At 37.9% G+C, this 19,362-nt stretch overlaps 1 protein-coding gene across 1 annotated transcript in view; it reads left to right on the top strand.

Annotated features, from left to right (window-relative positions):
- The first annotated feature begins 9,413 nt into the window (after positions 1-9,413).
- PP7 (serine/threonine phosphatase 7) overlaps positions 9,414-19,362 on the top strand; it is a 168,765-nt gene continuing 158,816 nt past the window's right edge. The window contains exon 1 of the mRNA XM_089441187.1: positions 9,414-10,204. Coding sequence (XP_089297313.1) covers positions 9,728-10,204 — 477 coding nt within the window. The 5' untranslated portion in view covers positions 9,414-9,727. The remainder of the gene's footprint in view (positions 10,205-19,362) is intronic.

The raw sequence follows: 19,362 nt of genomic DNA, 5'->3' as shown, positions 1-19,362 counted from the left end.
GTCGCCGAACAAAATCCAACTTGGAAATGTCTACATTGTCTCAAAAGGCAATGTGAAAATGGTTAATAAGCAATACAACCACTTAAACAATGACTAGGAAATTTTGTTAAATGCAACATCTACCATAGAGCATGTTTCCAGCGAAAGAACATGCAACCCAACGATGCATTTCAATATAAAACCAATCAATGATATTAGAACAACAAATGTCAACTCAATTGTTGATGTTCTTGGTATTGTTACTAACATTTCCAATCCGTGCACTATACGTAGAAAAGGCAGCTCTAAAGTTACTAAACAAACAGTACACCTTCAAGACATGTCTGGATATAACATGGATGCGATCTTTTGGGGAGGAAATTTTGATGTTGTATCACAAGAAATTTCCTCCTTATGTGCTGCAGGAAATAACCCCATCATTGCAATCAAGTCTACCCGTGTTGGAGAATTTAATGGAAAAAATGTTGGCACTACAACAAGATCCATTATTCTTGTAGATCCTAACATTGAAGAGGCCCACATGCTAAAGTCATGGTTTAAAAATGAAGGTTCCACTACAACTTATACATCCTTAACAACAAGATATTCACCTTCTTTTGGTCGTCAACCCAAAAAAATAACAATTGCTAATATTTATAGTATCGATTCCTCAGAGAAACCTACATTCTACCAATTGAAGGGCACAATAACAAAAATTTGGATGGATAGTTTTTACTACCTTTCTTGCCCGTCTATCGTTGATGGAAAAAATGCATGAAAAAACTTATTCCAAAAAACACAAGCATATGGTATTGCCCAAAATGCAACGTTGAAGTAATTGATTGTGATTACATATACTTACTTAAGATCAACACACAAGATCACATTGGTGAGTTAACTTCAACAGTTGCTTTCGAAGACGCGACATCTACAATTCTTGGGATTAATGCAAAGGACTTCTATTTGTTATCCTCATACCTAGATCTAATCAAGGAAATTGTCTCCAAAACACTCTGGACAGATCACATCTTCATAATATTAGTGAAGCTAGAAACATTTATAGGAATATCATGCTCGAAATGTGTTATCATAAAAGAAGAAAGCTTGCAATTCACAACAGAATGCAACAACATCCTTCGAGCAATCGATAACATGTCGATATCATAGATAGATATCGTTACATGTACTTTTGGCTTTTTGGCAATTTGTATTATTTTACTTTATAAATACAATTTTAGACCATATAGTATTGTATGCCTTCTCAACAAATTCTCTTATTCAGTATTGAAATAAATATGCGTCCTTCATTGTATCTATTATTGCATTGTGTACATACACTTATTCACATTGTTTTTACTTTCTTTCTTTTAACAAATGAGGGAACTTAATGCATTACACATGTAATTATCTTCATGTATAGTTGCAAATTACTGAAATGTTCTTTCAAACACATTGTTCTAATCATAAATTAACATAAAAATATTCAAAACTTCATTTTTTTTCTTTTCCTTTTATACAACAACATGGTTGTTTTATCTCCAAATAACATTCTCGTTTTCCCCTCTCTTGCATATAGGTACCTTAACTTGTGCAAATGTCTGCTTCTTGTAATTATAAACGTGCCCAAAGATACCATGCAACAAATAAAGAACGAATAAATGCACGTCAACGTGCGCTTTATCATGCTAAAAAAGGCGTCACAAATTCCAAAAAAAAGAAAAGAAAAGAAAAACCAACATTCATCGTCTGAAACATATGATGCAAATTCACTTTTTCCATCAAACCTCTACGTATTTAACACTTTCCACCTCGGAAGCAATCCTCTTTTACAATTTTAAGACTCTCAATATCTTTAGAAAACCACTCAAACAAATACATACATAACTCATTGCCCCACCCCTTCCATTGCACATGCTTTCAACAATGTTCACACTAATGATGCACATCGTGAATGTTGTGCAAAGATTGATAAACTTGCACCTAAATGTCCATGCTCCATTTGTCATGAATCATATCCTGGAATACATATCCACAATTCGAATCAAATGTACTGCTACTCCAGATGCATGTCTGAAACAAAAGGTCATCACTTCTCATTATCAAATAACATGGGCCTTTGTCCTCAACCACCCATCCTTGCTTCTCTTTCAAAAATAGAAGAAAATATCATTGTTAGGGTTATCCCTATACTTCAAGTAACACGCACACGTGGTGGCCAATATAAATACACAAGCCACACAATTTGTTTTCCACAAGACATTACAAAAATCACAAGCATGTTGCCACGACGTGTTGAAGACTTAGACATTCTAATTGTCACTCGTCATAGTAATGACCATCGTGCTTATGATTGAATTGTTAGTAGACATCGTGTGCTCGCTACATTAGAATACAAATTGGCAAATGACCCATACTATAAGAATGATCGCGTTGATAACAACGCACTAGCATCCTTACCAACATTCCCCACCGATGTCTCCTCCTCCCTTTACCATTCCAATACCACAGATCCAACTGCCCACCTATCACCTAAAACACCACTTGACCCCACTGAAAATTCTGTGAACTCATACCCATCCCACACATCCTCATTTATACCCACTATTTCCAATACAAATACAAAAATCCAAGAAATACGACAATATTTACATGCCTACAACCACCATTCTGATACTATAATTGAATGGCCACCAATTGGCCTATCCCAAATCAATGAATACAACATAGAAGGTCTCCTCTCTATGACTTTCCCCATAGGAGTTGCAATGCCAAATCAAGCAAGAATGAAAGCAATGCAATTACATGAAAACACACTTCATCTCATACGTTACCACGATAACAGGTTCGGCAAGCACCCACAATTTCACTACTACATCTACAATCTCATGATGCTACATCTCAATTAAGAAATAACCTCCGTTTTTGTAAAAAAAAAAACATTGCGGATAACTTTCCAACATCTATCCATGATCTCAACATCCGATTAGAACAATTTCTAGATGAGAAGTTGGCAGAACAAGTCATGCGATTCAGTTGCTCTCTATGTGGCACAAGGTCTTTTTTGGAACAAAGCTAAAAATGAACTAACAAACATGATATCTCAGCTCGATTACCCGATGTTGTTCTTCACATTAAGTGCAGCTGATACAAAATGGCCTAATCTTCATGCAGTCATGCCAAGATGTCAACCTCCTGATGTTGCAAAACAAAAAAATGGAGAAATGATAACATTATCTCTAACCCCCATTTAACATCACTATATATGCACCATAGATTCACAACATTCTGTGAAGTTATCTTAGAGAAACACTTGCAGACAAAAGACTATTGGTACAGGTACGCACTCTACCGCATTACTTTCGTAATTCTCTAAACATCAAACCTCATCTAATGCAAAATTATCTGACAAAAATGCATATTTCACGGGTATGAACGGAAACATAAAGGATCCACATGCATCCATGGCTTCCTTTGGATAGAAAAGTCACCTGATATGGAAAGCCTCAACTAGGATGACATAGAAGAAGTTGATAATGCTAAGCAATTCTTCGACAAATACATATCAATTTGGAACCCTCGCCTTTCTACACTTACAAACCAACCCATTACTCAGGGAAATTTAGAAGACCCTTGCCTATTGTCCACGTGACATATTTTCAGACCCAATCCTTTTAATGATTATGAAAAACTCATCAATTGCATTGAACGAGACACAAAATGCACCGAAAGGACACGCCTAAGAAAGAAATGCTCCTCATTCGAATGTAACTATAAAGCACCTTGGTAATTACATCCAAAATCATCCTTGTTCATTGATTCCAATGGCCAAAAGACATACACCCCTACTCGCAATGATGATCGACTCAATACCCATAACCCTACCATCCTATGTATTTGACGTGCAAATGTTGATCGCCAACCAATACTTTCAATACATGTAGTACAAAAATAGATCGCAAAATATGCATCCAAAGAAGAAAAAAATATGAAAGCTTCCACCACATGCTACATAGAATTGTCGTGGCTTCACTTAATGTTGACCTATCAACATCCGCATTTCAAAAATTCCTTGCAAAAACCCTTGTTGATCATGACGTTGGAGCACAAGAACCCTGCCATATTTTGCAAAAATTACCATTAACATTGTGTAGTCGATCCTTCTTTTCTTTAAATGTAAGCCAAAAAAATTATATGCATCTTCCACAAAATAACACCACCTGTTCTCCATCACCACGCATCATGGATACATACATCCAACGCCCATCTTCCGTAGAATCCACATCACTTATAGAACTAGCAAGATCTTGGTCATATGATCCTTATTGAAAGACAAACAAATGGAAACTTAGACCTGAGAAAGCAATTGTTTGGGTCATACCACGCTACTCCTCAATACCATCCACAATAGAACCTTGTAGCACTGATTTTTGTCGAGTTGAACTTATGCTATACAAACCATTTCGTCATATTGCTCGAGATATAGGAGATTTTGCTGAAGAATTCATCACAAATTGTAAAACCTTTCGTCCTTTATACAAACCTTGGCATCAACACCGCACACTATCTGATATTGAACCTATTGCAAATGATAACTCAACTATTCATGAAACCCATCCTCTAGACACCATGGACTTAAATGAATGGGAATTACTCTCCCAATTTCACCCTACAAATGAGCTCCTCATAAATGACCTTGACATGCTTGGCCTTTGTGGTTTTGATGACAACCATAATTGGACTCATACCACTATCCCATTATATCTACAAGAAAAAGGCATACAATTCATTGAGAATAACCGCTCTGTCGAACACATTCTTCAAACAAATAAACATATCCCAACGAAACTTAACTCATTATCTCCAATGCAAAGAAAATCTCTAAATATTATTTCTAATCAATTTTCTAAGAAGGATATTTTACCTGCGCTAAGAATGATAATACAAGGCACTGCTGGTACTGGAAAATCCCACCTTATAAATTGCATCAAAGAAATGCTCATAACCCTTTCCAACTCAAGACCTTCATCGATCATTCTCCCCACCCCTACAGGCATTGCAGCCTTCAACATACATGCATCAATAATCCATTTTGCGCTCCACCTTCCTATAAAGGATCTTATGCCATTAGAAGGCAATGCTCTTGTAACATTCCAAGAAGAACTTAAGCATATTCAATACATACTAATTGATGAAATGAGCTTCATTGGGCCAAATCTTCTCAGCGAGATTGGCAAACATCTTCAAGAGGCATTTCCACTACAAAGAAACACTTTGTTTGGTGGTTGTTCCAATCTATTGGTTGGTGATCTCAGTCAGTTACTGCCCGTCAAAGGCATACCACTATATGTAGGCACAAGCCACAAAATCACATTGTGGAACACATTCAACGCAATCATCACATTAGACACAATATTTCGTCAACAAGGCGACAACATCACCCAAGTTACTTTCAAAAACATCCTCCAGAACAAATTCAACAATTGACGATTATAACATCCTCATGTCACGAATAGACTCCTTCTTATCAAAAGATGAAATACATTCTTTCCATGATTCCATGCATCTATTTCCAACCAATGCTCAAACATTGGTCCATAATAAGCAAATGATAAAATCTTTAAACACTCATGTCGCAAGATCCATTGCAGAAGACGACAACACATATTTCAGCCTTTCCTTAGAAGACGAGCAACTTGAGTGAATTGTCTTGCTATGCAAAGGCCAAAAAGTGATGTTAAATTCCAACCTTTGGGTTTTGGCCAAATTTGTTAATGGTTCCCTCATGGAAAGTATATCCTTTTACAAAGAATCAACTGCACCTCCATAACTTCCAACATTTGTTGTTGTAGCTTTTCCCAAATACATCTGGCCTCCTTGGGATGAAGGAAATCCCACTCACTTGCCTATTTCAGTAATAAAAATAACTCGACATACGCAAATTCCACTAAAGATGGCTTTGGCATTAACTATACATAAATATCAAGGTATGACATTGCCAAAAGCAACAATAAACATTGGAAAAATTGAACATCAAGGTCTCACATTCATAGCAATTTCAAGAGTCCCTTCTCTACAAGATCTTTGAATTTTCCCTGCATTCACTTTCGATCATTACATAAAAATGAAAGACAACAAAAACATTGCTCGCAAAAGAAATTCTTCGTTCAATGCCTTCTGCAAACAATATGCTCCAATCCATACATTAACATCTCCAAAATGTTTCCCATATTTATTAAGCTCAATCTATTTTTATATATATTAACAATAGCCAAATCTAATGATTATTAATACATGGTTGCAAATATTACATTGTTATTTTATTTTTTAAGTACTTGCTTCTAACATTATCTGTCTTTTAGAACATAACATATGGACTCACAAATATCACAACTATATAGTTATTGCAACGAAATAGAAGCATCAATAATTACATTACAAAATATAGAAAAAATATTTCTACCATTTGCTAAATCCAAACTATACCGTCTTCGTCCAACTTTACAATTATTACTAAAAATAAAATCTACTCCGAAATGTATAATCCACATACATCAACGTGACAGAATGCGAAAAATACAAGCGGACTGGCAATCAAGAAATATGCATCTTCAACTACGCATAAATCTTCAATGGTGTTCAATATGCCATCGTTCGCCTTGCATTTTCGACTAGAAGTATTTAAATTCCCATGACAAAGCTAAGTTATTTTTCATTTGTTCCAATTTCACTATAACACAATTCGCATGCAATCTCTTTCTAATCAATTTCAATAGTTAAATTCCATATCTAAAATAACAGTAATTCTTCTACATATTTTGAACAAAATATTCCTTTTGCAGGTTCATTATTGCTTCCTCGAGTCTCCGATGTCTTCAACAAGTTGTGATGCAATTTCACATGTGGAAAGATAACCATCATGTTGTTCACGATGTCATATTTTTTTATTTACCTCTTCCCTTATAATCTAGTACTTGCAATTTTTTTATTGAAACTTAAAAAAATATCTTCGAAGATCAAGAGGCAATCTTTGTTACAAACATTATACTATCTGTAAATTTCACATATAATGTAAATCATTTACCTTTATCTTCCACCTTTACATGCAATCTTGTTTATTAATACTTATTTTCAATGACTATTTACATGTCACGATTGTTCCTCAATTTATGCCTTACAACATTTCCTTTGCCACATCTAGTGCATAGTTTAATGGGCTTGGAGTATGCCTTGAAATTACTTTTGTTTGGCTAAGAGCTTGTCTTTCTTGGACATAAGGAAACAAGTTATAACATATGACCCAGAGGCATTTGGCAGGAGTAAAATCCTGCCCCCTTATGGACCATCAACGGTTAATTCCAAGTGGTGTGGTTTTTCTTGAATGCAATAACAATAGGGTTCCTTGAATAACAGTGATGAGTCAACCTACAATTGTGAATAACATCTACTGATGACTATCCCACTGCTCATTTGACAACTAAATTATGATAAATTCTCCCATTATTTAAAAAAGAAGAAGATATAACCAATTCAATAAACATTCCACTTGCAATAACTCATTCCATACTCCTTATAAGATAAACTAGAGATTATTACTCAATTTAACAATATCAAAAAAGCAAAAAATGATTTTCAACATATAGCAAAAGTTGATTTTTAACACCATCTATATGGTATGAAATTCTATGTTCAGTATAGATTCCTCCATATTTTCATTACTTTAATGTAAATTTTTTATATTCACATGACTGAGATAAAGTTATGATAATCTGAATGTCTCTTTATATATTTTATGAAAAAAACAATATAACTAAGGTGAGTAAAGCTTTTCACTTACTGTATTTTTAAGCCAATTATTTATCTATAAATTTGATAGGCTATATGAAGAGGTGAAAGTCAAAATTAGAACTTCAACAAACATTTCTGAAAATTTTAGAAGCGATATTGGGGTCAAGCAAGGTTGCCCACTGTCTCCTAACCTTTTTGGTTTATATATCGACAAGCTTGAGGAGTGGTTAAATTCGCAAGGGGGTGATGGTATCTATTTGGGCAAGTTTGTTATAAGGTTTCTTTTGTATGCATATGACCTTATTCTGATTGCTAAATCGGCTCTTGGTTTGCAAGAGCACTTACTATCCGTTGAGCATTTTTGTAGAAGTGTGGGGATGCAAGTCAATATCAACAAAAAGAAAGTAGTGGTTTTCTCTAAAGCAAAGAAAACATAACGAGCATAAGTTCTACTTTGAAGGCAACATTATGGAAGAAGTTGCAAATTACAAATACCTCGGAATTGACTTCAACAAAAATCTAAGCTGGGATGGTTTTAGAAAGGAAAGAACGTTGGGGGATTGGAAAGCATTTTTGCTTTTCAAAACAGGTGTAGAGAGACAGAGTTATGGGACTAGAAAACACTCAAACTCTTTTTGGGCTTCTAATGATTCTGGTGATTCTCTATGGTTGTGAACTACGGGCCAACAATACATCCGACATGCAGTGGAGACAAACTGAGAAAATTCAGAAGCGTTTGATTACAAACAAATTCAAGATTAAAAGTGTAGTTCCTTATGCTATCTTGTTAAGTGAAATAGACGTTGCTCCTATTGAAGCAATTGCTATGGTGTGAGTCATAAGGTATTTAAAAAAAATGAGCAAATGGAAGAGGGTAGATGGCCTAAGGTTGTCTTAAATGACAGATTGTGTAACAGGAAAAAAAACTTGGATACAACAAAATAACAAATGGTTTAGTAAATGGGGTATTTGCTTGAACATGGGTCCTATAAACAACAAAGAGATAAAAACTTTTGTTATGGATAAGTTCCACAAGCATACTTGGGATAAGGAGTTAAAGAAAAAGTACTATATTGAAGTGTTTAATCCCACTCATAGTCATCAACCAAAAGCATACATAGAGGCCAATATCTCCTGGAGAGCCAAAATTCTTATTGCTCAGTTAAAGACTAATTATCATCAACTCCGTTGTGAAACAGAGCTGGAAAATGCCAAAAGAAGTGTGGGAGGAAAGAGTATGCCTTTTTTGTTTTTCTGGAAAAATGGAAACAGAAAAGCATTTTATTTTAAAATGTGAGGCCTTCAAAGACAAGTGGGAAAATTATGCACATATACTGACAGCTAGCTGTTGGGATAATCTATTTAGCTTTACAGAAAAAAGCCAAATTTATATTTTAAATCTTACAACAACAAACATTCTATCATAATTCACTTATTTTATATTATATTAACATATTTAACATTTATTTGTTTTCACAATTTCCTACATTATATTTTTATATTTCTTGCGGAATTAATTTTAAATTTTTTTGTCCGGAATAAAATAAAATCCAAAATAGGAAAACCGTAAAAAAATATTAGGTTTTAACACATCAATTTTTTTTTCTCGCAGCGTACTTTTTCACCATTAAAAATAATTGGTGGTATCATAAGTCTCCCCTCCCACATTTCTCCTCCTCGCCCTCACATGAGCAGATTCCGAGACTGGTTGGCCATTACTATAATAAAGTCTCAGACTTAATTTTATTTGTGCCAAATTGACCTTTTGAATTACTTATGAAGAATGGCATTTCTTTTTAGTCGGCTGAGTGCTGCAGAAATGAGAGAAAATCCAGGGAGGCAAACCACGTGGGTCGCGTCTGGCAGTAGAGAGAATACTTAAATTTCATTCTGCAAGCAAAGGCAGGCAAGTCCGACATCGACACCCTGCTGCGTCTATCCATCCGACTTCTCTTTTCCTCTCATGGCTTCTAGCTCCATAGCCTCGCCCTGCAACAACGACGAAGATGGTGAGAATATCAATACACAGGCAACCAGCGGTGGCCCTCCACCGCCACCATTTGAGATACCGATAAAATGGCCTCCGCAGGGAGCACTGAGCATAGAATGGGTAGAGTCCTTGGCCGCGGTGTTCGATTGGTCATCCCGACACGTTGCTCCCTCCGAGCTCCCGTCGGTGCTTCCGGTGTCGGTATTTGACAGTCTTGCAATGTCGGCATCCAAGATCCTCCACAGAGAGCCCAATTGCCTGGAAATCGACGTCGACAGCAATTGCAGCGTTGTGGTGGTGGGCGATGTTCACGGCCAGTTGCACGACGTTCTTAACCTGCTACGAACCGCAGGGCCTCCGTCTCCTAGTCGGTTTTTCGTCTTCAATGGAGATTATGTCGACAGAGGGGCCTGGGGACTCGAGACTTTTTTATTGCTCTTGGCCTGGAAGGTACTTTACTTCCCCATTTCCTTGTCTTTTCTTCTTCCTCTTTGGACAGGGAACCGTGGTAGAATCTAGCTCCTCGGATTCTTTGGTTTTCTGAAGTGGGCAGAGATCCGAATCCCATACTCTTCCTTTTCCTTTTCTTTTCTTCTTCCTCTTTGGATAGGGAACCGTGGTAGGATTTATCTCTTCGGATTCTTTGGTTTTCTGCAGTGGGCAGGGAGCCCAATTCTATGTATTCTGTTATATAGATCGTAAAGGCGGGCGTCTCTGGTTGGTGCGCTTAAAATGATTCCTGGGATTCGAACTCGTGACCTCATGTGGCAATTGACACTCTAATCGTTAACCCAAATCCGCCTCGTCGATACGGGAAAACAGGATGCAATTAAAGTGGAATTGTAATTGAATTCCCCCAGAACAACCATCTTAAACAAATCAGGTTGAGATCTAGACTGAAACTACAGTATAAGTGCCCACTGACGCACCTGTCACAGGAATTCTGATTTGCAGGTATGGTTGAAACTCAAAGAAAGACTGGCCTGAGATACCCAACTTGAACAGATTAGCTCAGCTACAGGCACTGTCATATCAGAAAATTTATTAAATAATATAGTTAAACAATGTTGTTAGTTTTTAGGATGATTCCAAGGGAAGAGTTTTTTATTTTATGGTTTGATGCTGATGAAACTGGGGTCAAATCCAGCTCTGCGTTTAGGCATCCACACTCTTATAGCTGCTTTACACATTCTTAATAATGACTGTCCAGTGTCTATCCACTTACAATTTGGCTCATCACGCCACCTTTGTGTGACTTGAAGAGAGGGTGCCCTACCTGTGTAGGCTGCTATGCATCACACAGCACGTGCCCTATATTAAGTCAACAAAAATAGAGTGGGGTTAGCATGTGCAGTCTCGGGTTTACTGCCTCAAATAAGGGTAACGGAATTATCCCAAAAGGCTATGCCTAACTTAAACAGATCATACCAGTAAGGTAGCGGAGTTCTTCCATGATCTATAGAACTGGCTTCTGTAATCTGTACTTTTGTTAATGAAAGCAACATTGCACTCATACTCTATTTCAATTTCTATATATTGATCTTCATGCACATTATAAGCATGTTCTGGATCTCTTAATAAGCCTATCATTAGTCCCATCTGTGCCACAATACGTTCTAATGTTTCTATTGGTATATGAGCATTGTATAAGAACGTATCATACCTCCATGCTAAGAGAGAAGAGGTTTGGGCTAAGTTGTAGCATGTATCTCTAGGAACCATTCAAATGATAAACTGCATGGTTGATATTTATTATTATCTAGTAAACTTTTACAATGTTAAGAGGAAACCAGTTGGATAAATTTGAAAGTTTTGACAGGAATCAATATCACATGTAAAGAAAGTATAGATCTTTACAATTAAGGATTGATTATGGAGCATACATTGCAATTCTTGATATAATGATACAGTCATGAAGTAAATGCCCATTTTTGTTGTTTAATCCCTTGCATATAAGGGTAATGTTATATTGGATACCTTCAAGAGAATCAAAACTTTTCAACAGGTTCATGGAAGCATCTTCTTCCTGGGCACTGTGTCCTCAACATCGAATCATGGTCACTTGTTAGTGCTTCGATCTTTCTAATATGATCTGACTACAGAATTTGAATGGTCATTACTATGGTTAGGATAGCTCTTCTTAGTCAGAATAGGTCGTAAAAAAGAAAGAAAATGATAAAATAAAAGAAACAAGAGAAAAAGAAAGTCTAAGAATCCTGTTCTCTACAGTTTTCCCCTGCTCCACATTTCTGTATCTAACTCAGCCCTTTTGCTAGACTTAGAAGCATTACTTTTTGTATCAAAACCTCCATAGGTGGATCATGTGCTATGTGTCAAAAGAAGCCAGAAATATCTAACTAGACACAGAATTTGTACATTCAAATGAATTATGATAACAATTCTTGTACAACATATAAAAAGTACATGGAATGGTCCATCCCATTTTTGAAGTCTGATGTGTGGAAATGAAACTATTCTAGGGATGAACATTGAAAACTTTCAAGAGGCCAAGGTAAACAAATATGAACAAAAAGCAGCAGAGCTGTATTTTTAAATGAGATTATCTCTACGATATGACAATAAAACTCATAAAGCCACTGTTTTAGGTACAATCCAGTTGAGAGGGTTGATTCATCCATTTGACCAAATTATACTGCTTAAATGGAATTGAAGGTACTGAATATGGAATAAGATTGAATTTTACAGTTGGCAAAAGGAGATCCTAATGGGGATCTGGAAGCTTTCACCATATTTCCCCATCATATCAACTTAATATGGTTGGGTCTATATCAACAAACCAACACCTGAGAAAAAACCTAATCAGACTTGTTACACTAATTATATGTCTTGGTTGGCCGGGGGACAGAAAGCCTTAACAAGTATGGTTAGGTAATAATCTGGATACTTATGAAGAAAATAAACACATCAAACTCAAAATAAAGGTTCATAGTACATATTCATAACAAGCTATGCCTCCTAGGAAAGTCCTGTGCCCTAATGTCTATGGCACTGACTTCTCTCATCAAAACGATGGATCTCAGTCATGAGGTCCCCTGTTCTTTTGCTGATAAGTCTTATTTCATGCACCTTGCAACATTATTACTGCTGGATATTCTATCTAGGAGCCTAGAACACGTGCTTACAGTACACTTCCGGATTAAGATTTCTTAACAATGGCCCCTTATTCATGTATTTACTATTAACCAATGTTGAAAAAATTTGAATTGGCAAAAAATTGGGAGGGTCCACAAAACATCGTTTCCAAAAAATTGGCAAACTTAAAAAAATACATAATATATTCGTCTTTTTTTAAAATTATAAACATATAAAGCAACAACATCAGATAAACACATTGGCACATAAATATGTATAAAGCACATAGTGGATGCCAAATAAAAAATGATCCATCATAGTCAATATTGAATTCTGAAGTCTGATAGTTGTCCAGTCAAGGACTCGTAAATAGAGAACCGATATAAAATGACATGACATATATAAATGTATCTCATCATAATGAGGTAGGTCGGCTCGTGACCTAGATTGTTACTTGACCATTATTTTATTATTTTGAGGGGATAATAGGCTAAAATAGAATTTGGATTCCTCATATAAGTAGAGGAACCTTTCATTCTTGTTAGACATCATCACACACTTGGAGATTTCGGCCTCTCTCTCTAGGTGTTCATCACGAAAATTGAAATAAACTGCTATAAGCATAGAACATACCTAAAATTAACATGGTATCAGAGCTGAGGTGAAGACAATGCCCAAGCAAGAGTGAAAGAGCAATCACTGAAGACAGTTGGGAAAGGACAAAAGGATCAGTGGATTCCTCATCCCTCTTCAAATTCACCGAGGGTGAAGTCGAAGCAGAGAATATTATCATAATGGCGCAGCGGAAGTTTCTGATGGCCTACCTAAAGATCACTTCATTGGGAAGTCCGGATCTAAGGGTGGAAGGAAAGGCAGATGCCTTGGTTGTAATAAGTTCGGCCATTATGCGAAGGAGTGTCCGAATGGCAGAGACACATCTCTTGATGAAGATAACAATCATTCCAGGGACATCTTCAATGATCAAAGGAATGACAGGTAATGCAGGTCATGAAAGAAATGGCCGACTCTTCAAAGAAAGCAAAGAACCCCAGGTATGAAGAATCAAATGTTGTTTTTGATAAGATAAAGAAGTGTTATCTTGTATTGGCCCTCTCCTTCAGATTCTTTGGGAATCTGGTTTATTGATTGTAGTGCTTCAAGGCACTTCATCGGATAGAAGGGTGCACTCTCTAATTTGGTAGAGATGGAAACAATCGTGGGATTATACTTGGAGCCAATGCCACCTATCCTGGAAAGGGTGTAGGGAATGTTACCCCTCAATTGAATGAGGGTAACTCGATTCATTTACAGAATCTCTTTTATGTACTTGATCGCAAGAAGAACCTGGTGTCCATTTCGGCAATGGAAGTCAAAGGTTACAGGGTGGCACTCATCGATGGAAAGGTACGTGTTAAAAAATAGAATTTTCAAAGATGCTTTTTTTCATGGGTTCAGGGTTGGCAATTTGTATCAAGTTGCAGGAAGTCCACTAGGGACTATGTCCATTAACACATAGCACCGGAGGTCTGTGAGTCAGATGGTGATAGGGATGCCTGAATTCAAGAAGAGCATGAAGGTACATGTCTGAGATGTACCGAAGGAAAATCTTATAAGGGGACCATTCCCCTCATGCAGCAGGACCACAGGTTTGGAACAACCCGAGGAGTTTGAGATTCATGATCGGGAATCTCACGTATGCAGGTGGAAGAAAGCCCTCTATGGCTTGAAGCAAAACTCCCTGCGCGTAGTATGAGAGGATTGATAGCTGTTAGATGAAGCTGAGATTCACTAAGAGTGAAGCCGATCTAAACCATTGTTTGAAGGTTGTGGATAATAGACTTCTCATACCAGCACCTTATGAGGATGACCTATTTCTGACAGGTGCAGACCCTCTCATTTGCAAAAGTAAGAGGGAGTTGGATTCCGGATGTGGAATGATAAATTGCAAGCCTGTGACTACCTCAAGGATCTTAACTTTCAGAAGTTATATGGTAGTGATGTCAAACCAGATTTGGGAAATGCCTCTGAGTTTCATAAACTTATTGGCGTTGATGTTCTTGGTGAACTTCCGTCCGGAGATATGTTTTGCAGTTAGCATGGTGAACTCATATTTGGATTGGTGCCAAGAATCTTCTGAGATATCTTCGGGGCACAATCTCTCATGGATTGAGATACACTGCCGGAAATATGAAATTGCATGATTATTCGAATGCTGACTGGGCAGGCAGTGTGGAGGATCATTAGAGCACTTCTCAGTGCTAGTTCTCTTTGAATTCTGCTTCGATATCATGGATGAGCAGGAAGCAGTTGCTATAAGCACCGTTGAGACCGAATACATAGCTACGAGTATGATCTCGTGTGACGCTGCATGGTTGCAGAAGCTCTTAAGTGAGCTGTTTGTACACATGATGAATACCACTGTGATTGTTTGTGACAATCAGAAGGGGGATTCGATAATTGAGGAATCCCATATTCGATGACTGCTCCAACAGATAGACATCAGATACTGCCTTATCTGGGATATGGTAAGTCGATGAGCGAGGAGGCTCCATCACATTGAGATTGATGTACAGGTTGCAGACATTTTGTCAAAGCCCTGGGGAAAGGTCAAATCTGTGACTTTCTTGAACGACTTGGAGTCATTGAGAGACCTTCTTATAAGGGTCCTGCATGTTGCATGCATTGAGCTCTGGGAGCTCTGGGGGGCTTGGGGTACTTACTGGAGCAACATACGACCACAAGGCGACTCACCCTCCCCTGGTGGTGCGCTATGTACAGGATGACAGGTTCAACCTTCCCCTGTGATACCCCGTGGTGACTGTGAAACAGGATGATTAGTTCTCCTGTGGGCCGGGATGATTAGTTCTCCCGTGGCAACTATGAAACAGGATGATTAGTTCTCCCGTGGCAACTGTGAAACAGGATGATTAGTTCTCCTGTGGGCTGTGATGATTAGTTCTCCCATGGCGACTTTGGGGCAGGATGATTCGTTCTCCTGTGGATAGGATGATTAGTTCTCTTGTCGAGGCATCCTACCCATGCAGTCTGGGACTCATGGGAAGTACCTCTCATCTGATCAGTGACCAGGGAAATGGGGTTAGGGACCATAGTAGTACTATCGATGGACGCATCGATGTATCTACCATACTCCCTATGCTAGGATAACCTCCATTGATCTGGGATCAGTATGAGTGGCTTGAGACACTCTCTTGTGATATTGATTCCGGATCAGTAAAACTGACTTCGGGCCAGTAAGAGTGATGTGACACACTCTCTTCAGATGACATTAACTTTGGGTCAGTGGAGAATGGTATGAGACATTCTCGATCAATTCTTCTTCTTCATGGTTCAGCAGAGCAGAGCAAAGCAGAGCTCAGCAGAGCAGAGCAATGCAGGGCATTGATGGCAGAGATAGTATAGTCAAACATATGGATCAGCGGATGGAGTTCTCCCTAGTTGAGAGGGAGTGTTAAAATTGGCAACTAGGGCCAAACTCCATGTGGGTCATCTTATTAATGGAAGATGATATTTTTCTTGGATCCCTCTCATCGAGAGGTGTAGGATTGATCTAAAGATCATCCGATTCCGATAAGTATTCATGGAGATATGAATTTATTTGTGTTATGGGACAATTCGTCAAGGTCGGCCAGCAACCAAATAAACCCCACTTGTGCTCAACGTTTTAGTATAAATAGAGGTGGCCTTCAAGTCATTTCAACACACTTGGGATCTCTTCCTCTCTACTTGTCTTTGGGTTTTAGTAGGAGGAGAGATCCTAAGGGATAACATTGCCCTAATCCACAGGGCAGAAGCCGGAACTGTTGGGAATAGCCGGAACAGCCGGGAAAGCTAACGTAGAGGGCAGAAGCCAGAACTGCTGGGAATAGCCGGAACTGTCGGGAACTGTTGGAACAGCTGGGAAAGCTGACGCAGAGGGCAAAAGCCGGAACTGCCGGGAAAAGCCGGAATCGCTGGAATAGCCCGGAATTGTCGGAAACGCTGGAACTACCGGGAACTGCTAGAACTACCAGGAACTGCCGGAACAGGCGGGAAAGCTGACGTAGAGGGTAGAAGCCGGAACTGTCGGGAATAGTTGGAACTACCGGAACTGTTGGGAGTAGCCGGAACTGCCGGAGCATCTGTCTCCGAAGGAGAGCAACATTCAAGGGACAACTAACTAACATTGGGACAGTTGTATCGTACTTAGCAGCAAATACACCAAGCATGCAATGTTACAACTAGCATGCAACAACAAGCATGCTAAGGAAAACAAGCATGCTAGGGACAACAAGCAAGCAAGGGACAACAAACAAGCAAGATGCAGCCAACACATAGGTCAGTATGGCAACATGGTGTAGCTATAGCACATAATGCAATACAGTGATGGGTACAGTTATGATTAATGAAGCGTGATGAGATGCAACATAGTGATGATGGGTGCAGCATGGTGTAGCGCGGTGAGGTGTAGCATGATGTCGAAATGCAGCACAACGATAGGTGAAGGAGTCACCTTGGAGAATCAGTTGAAGTAGCATGTCTTTAACTGATCTCATGTATCATCTTCTTAGAGATGATCTATGCTCTTATCTAGATAAGTCAAAGTGTTGACTTTTGTTGTAAATGTACTATCTTTCTCTCTCTGCTGAACTATTGAAGAACATATAAGAAGAATTGATCAAGGGTTTCCCCACAGTGGGGTTTGTCCCTGGCTAGCGCCACATCTTGTGTCCTCTTGTGTTGACTTGTCTTCTGCGATTTATGTTTATGTTCTATCTGTAGTTTACTTTAATGCTGAAGTGATTGCTAATCTAGAAAAGATATTGAGCTAACTGTGAAAATTGAAATAAATGCTCTAAGCATAGAACATACCTAAAATTAACACCTTTTGATTTTGTAGGTTTTTCATTTTCTCACATTAGTTCAAGGGCTTTTGCGCCTCTCCCATTTCCCAACATTCTTTTCCATGGCTATTTTTAATTTATATTTTGTTTTCTTTTTGCAAAAAAGGATATGTATAGGTTTGTCCTCAACTGTGCACTCCAGACTAACCAAATGAGAGTGGTAATATATCAGATGTTTTCTTTGAATGGGGATTGTGCTCTCTTAAACTTTGTTGTAATTGTGCTACTACTCTTGAAATGCTCTTGTCATTGTGGTCTCCAAATCCTTGCAAGTGCTCTAGAAGTTTGCGAATGCAAGTGAAAAATGAAGATTAGGGTTTCCTTTTGATTTTGTAGGGTTTTCATTTTCTCACATTAGTTCGAGGACTTTTGCGCCTCTCCCATTTCCCAACATTCTTTTCCATGGCTATTTTTAATTTATATTTTGTTTTTTGTTAAAATTTAATTTGTTTGTGGTGTTCAAAAATGGATCTTGACATTTTGTAAGGTTTTCCTTTTCTCACATTGGTTGTTGGGAGGCCATGTGGGCCCCTCTCCACCTTTTTTTTGAAGTACTCTTGTATAGCATTTTTTTTCTAAATTTTTATGTTCTATTTATCAAAAAGTTGGAATGAATCGAGCATTTTGTAACTATTTCTAGTCACCCAAGCTGCAAAACCTTAAAAATTTGCGGAATCTAAAATGGATATGCGGTTCTTGTTACTACAATGTTTAGCACCTTGGTGCAAAGCCTCACCAGGTACTCTAGGTTAAGGGCAACAATGGGATTAGTCACCATTGTCACCTTAGCAACTGTTCCCCAAATGTTTTGTGGTTGGATATTATCCCCACAAGAGAGGCTTCCCCAACAAATCTGAGATATTGGATTGTTGATTTTTCTACAATATACATAGTAGAACTAATCTTTTAAATTGATAATTACTACCTAATAATCTTCATACAATTTATCTTCTGCCACTGATATTATTGAGCAATTATACACAAAAGATTTCAATAGTAATGTAATGAAAACAGTAAGATCATAAAGAGACAACCATGCACAATAGAGACAACAAAATTTTCCCTGGGAAACCCAAACTTGGGAGAAAACCCAACAACTCTTCTTCTAGGAGAAATTCTTCTTCAACAAGGTTTACAATAAATTGTCTAGAAATCTGTGCCAAAAAACCAAGTCCAAACTGAAGCGACTTCATCCCTTTTCTGCTTCCATGAGTGTCTTCTATAGAAGAGAGATGATGATAAGTGAGTGATCAAATGAAGTGTCACATCATGTATCTATGTACAAGTCGAATGGGTGCATCTACCCCAAGGGACACACCTTTTCATGTTGGTGTCAACTTGCCCCTTTTGAGCCTACATGAAACCCAAAAATTTATTTTATTTTATTTTAATTTCTATTATTTTTCTAGGCCGACTTAGGAGGCCTCTTGGCATGCGGGAATACCTCTCGATGCTACACAAAAATCATCCTTGGCTGCAACAAATTTCCTTTAGTTGAAATTTCTACTTCCTTAAGAAAAGTTCATGAGCTTGTCATGCATGTCCATAACTCCATCCTGGAGTGGGCATGTAACTCCTCATATGCACGTGAGTATCTAGGGCTTTTGGCCAAAG

This window comes from Pinus tabuliformis, chromosome 9 (genome assembly GCF_031772625.1).
Source record: "Pinus tabuliformis cultivar Carrire ecotype Pingquan chromosome 9, CPIR1, whole genome shotgun sequence".
NCBI classification, from domain to species: Eukaryota; Viridiplantae; Streptophyta; class Pinopsida; order Pinales; family Pinaceae; genus Pinus; species Pinus tabuliformis.
The sequence above is the reverse complement of the archived record's forward strand: the minus strand, read 5'-3'. Positions and strand labels throughout refer to the sequence as shown.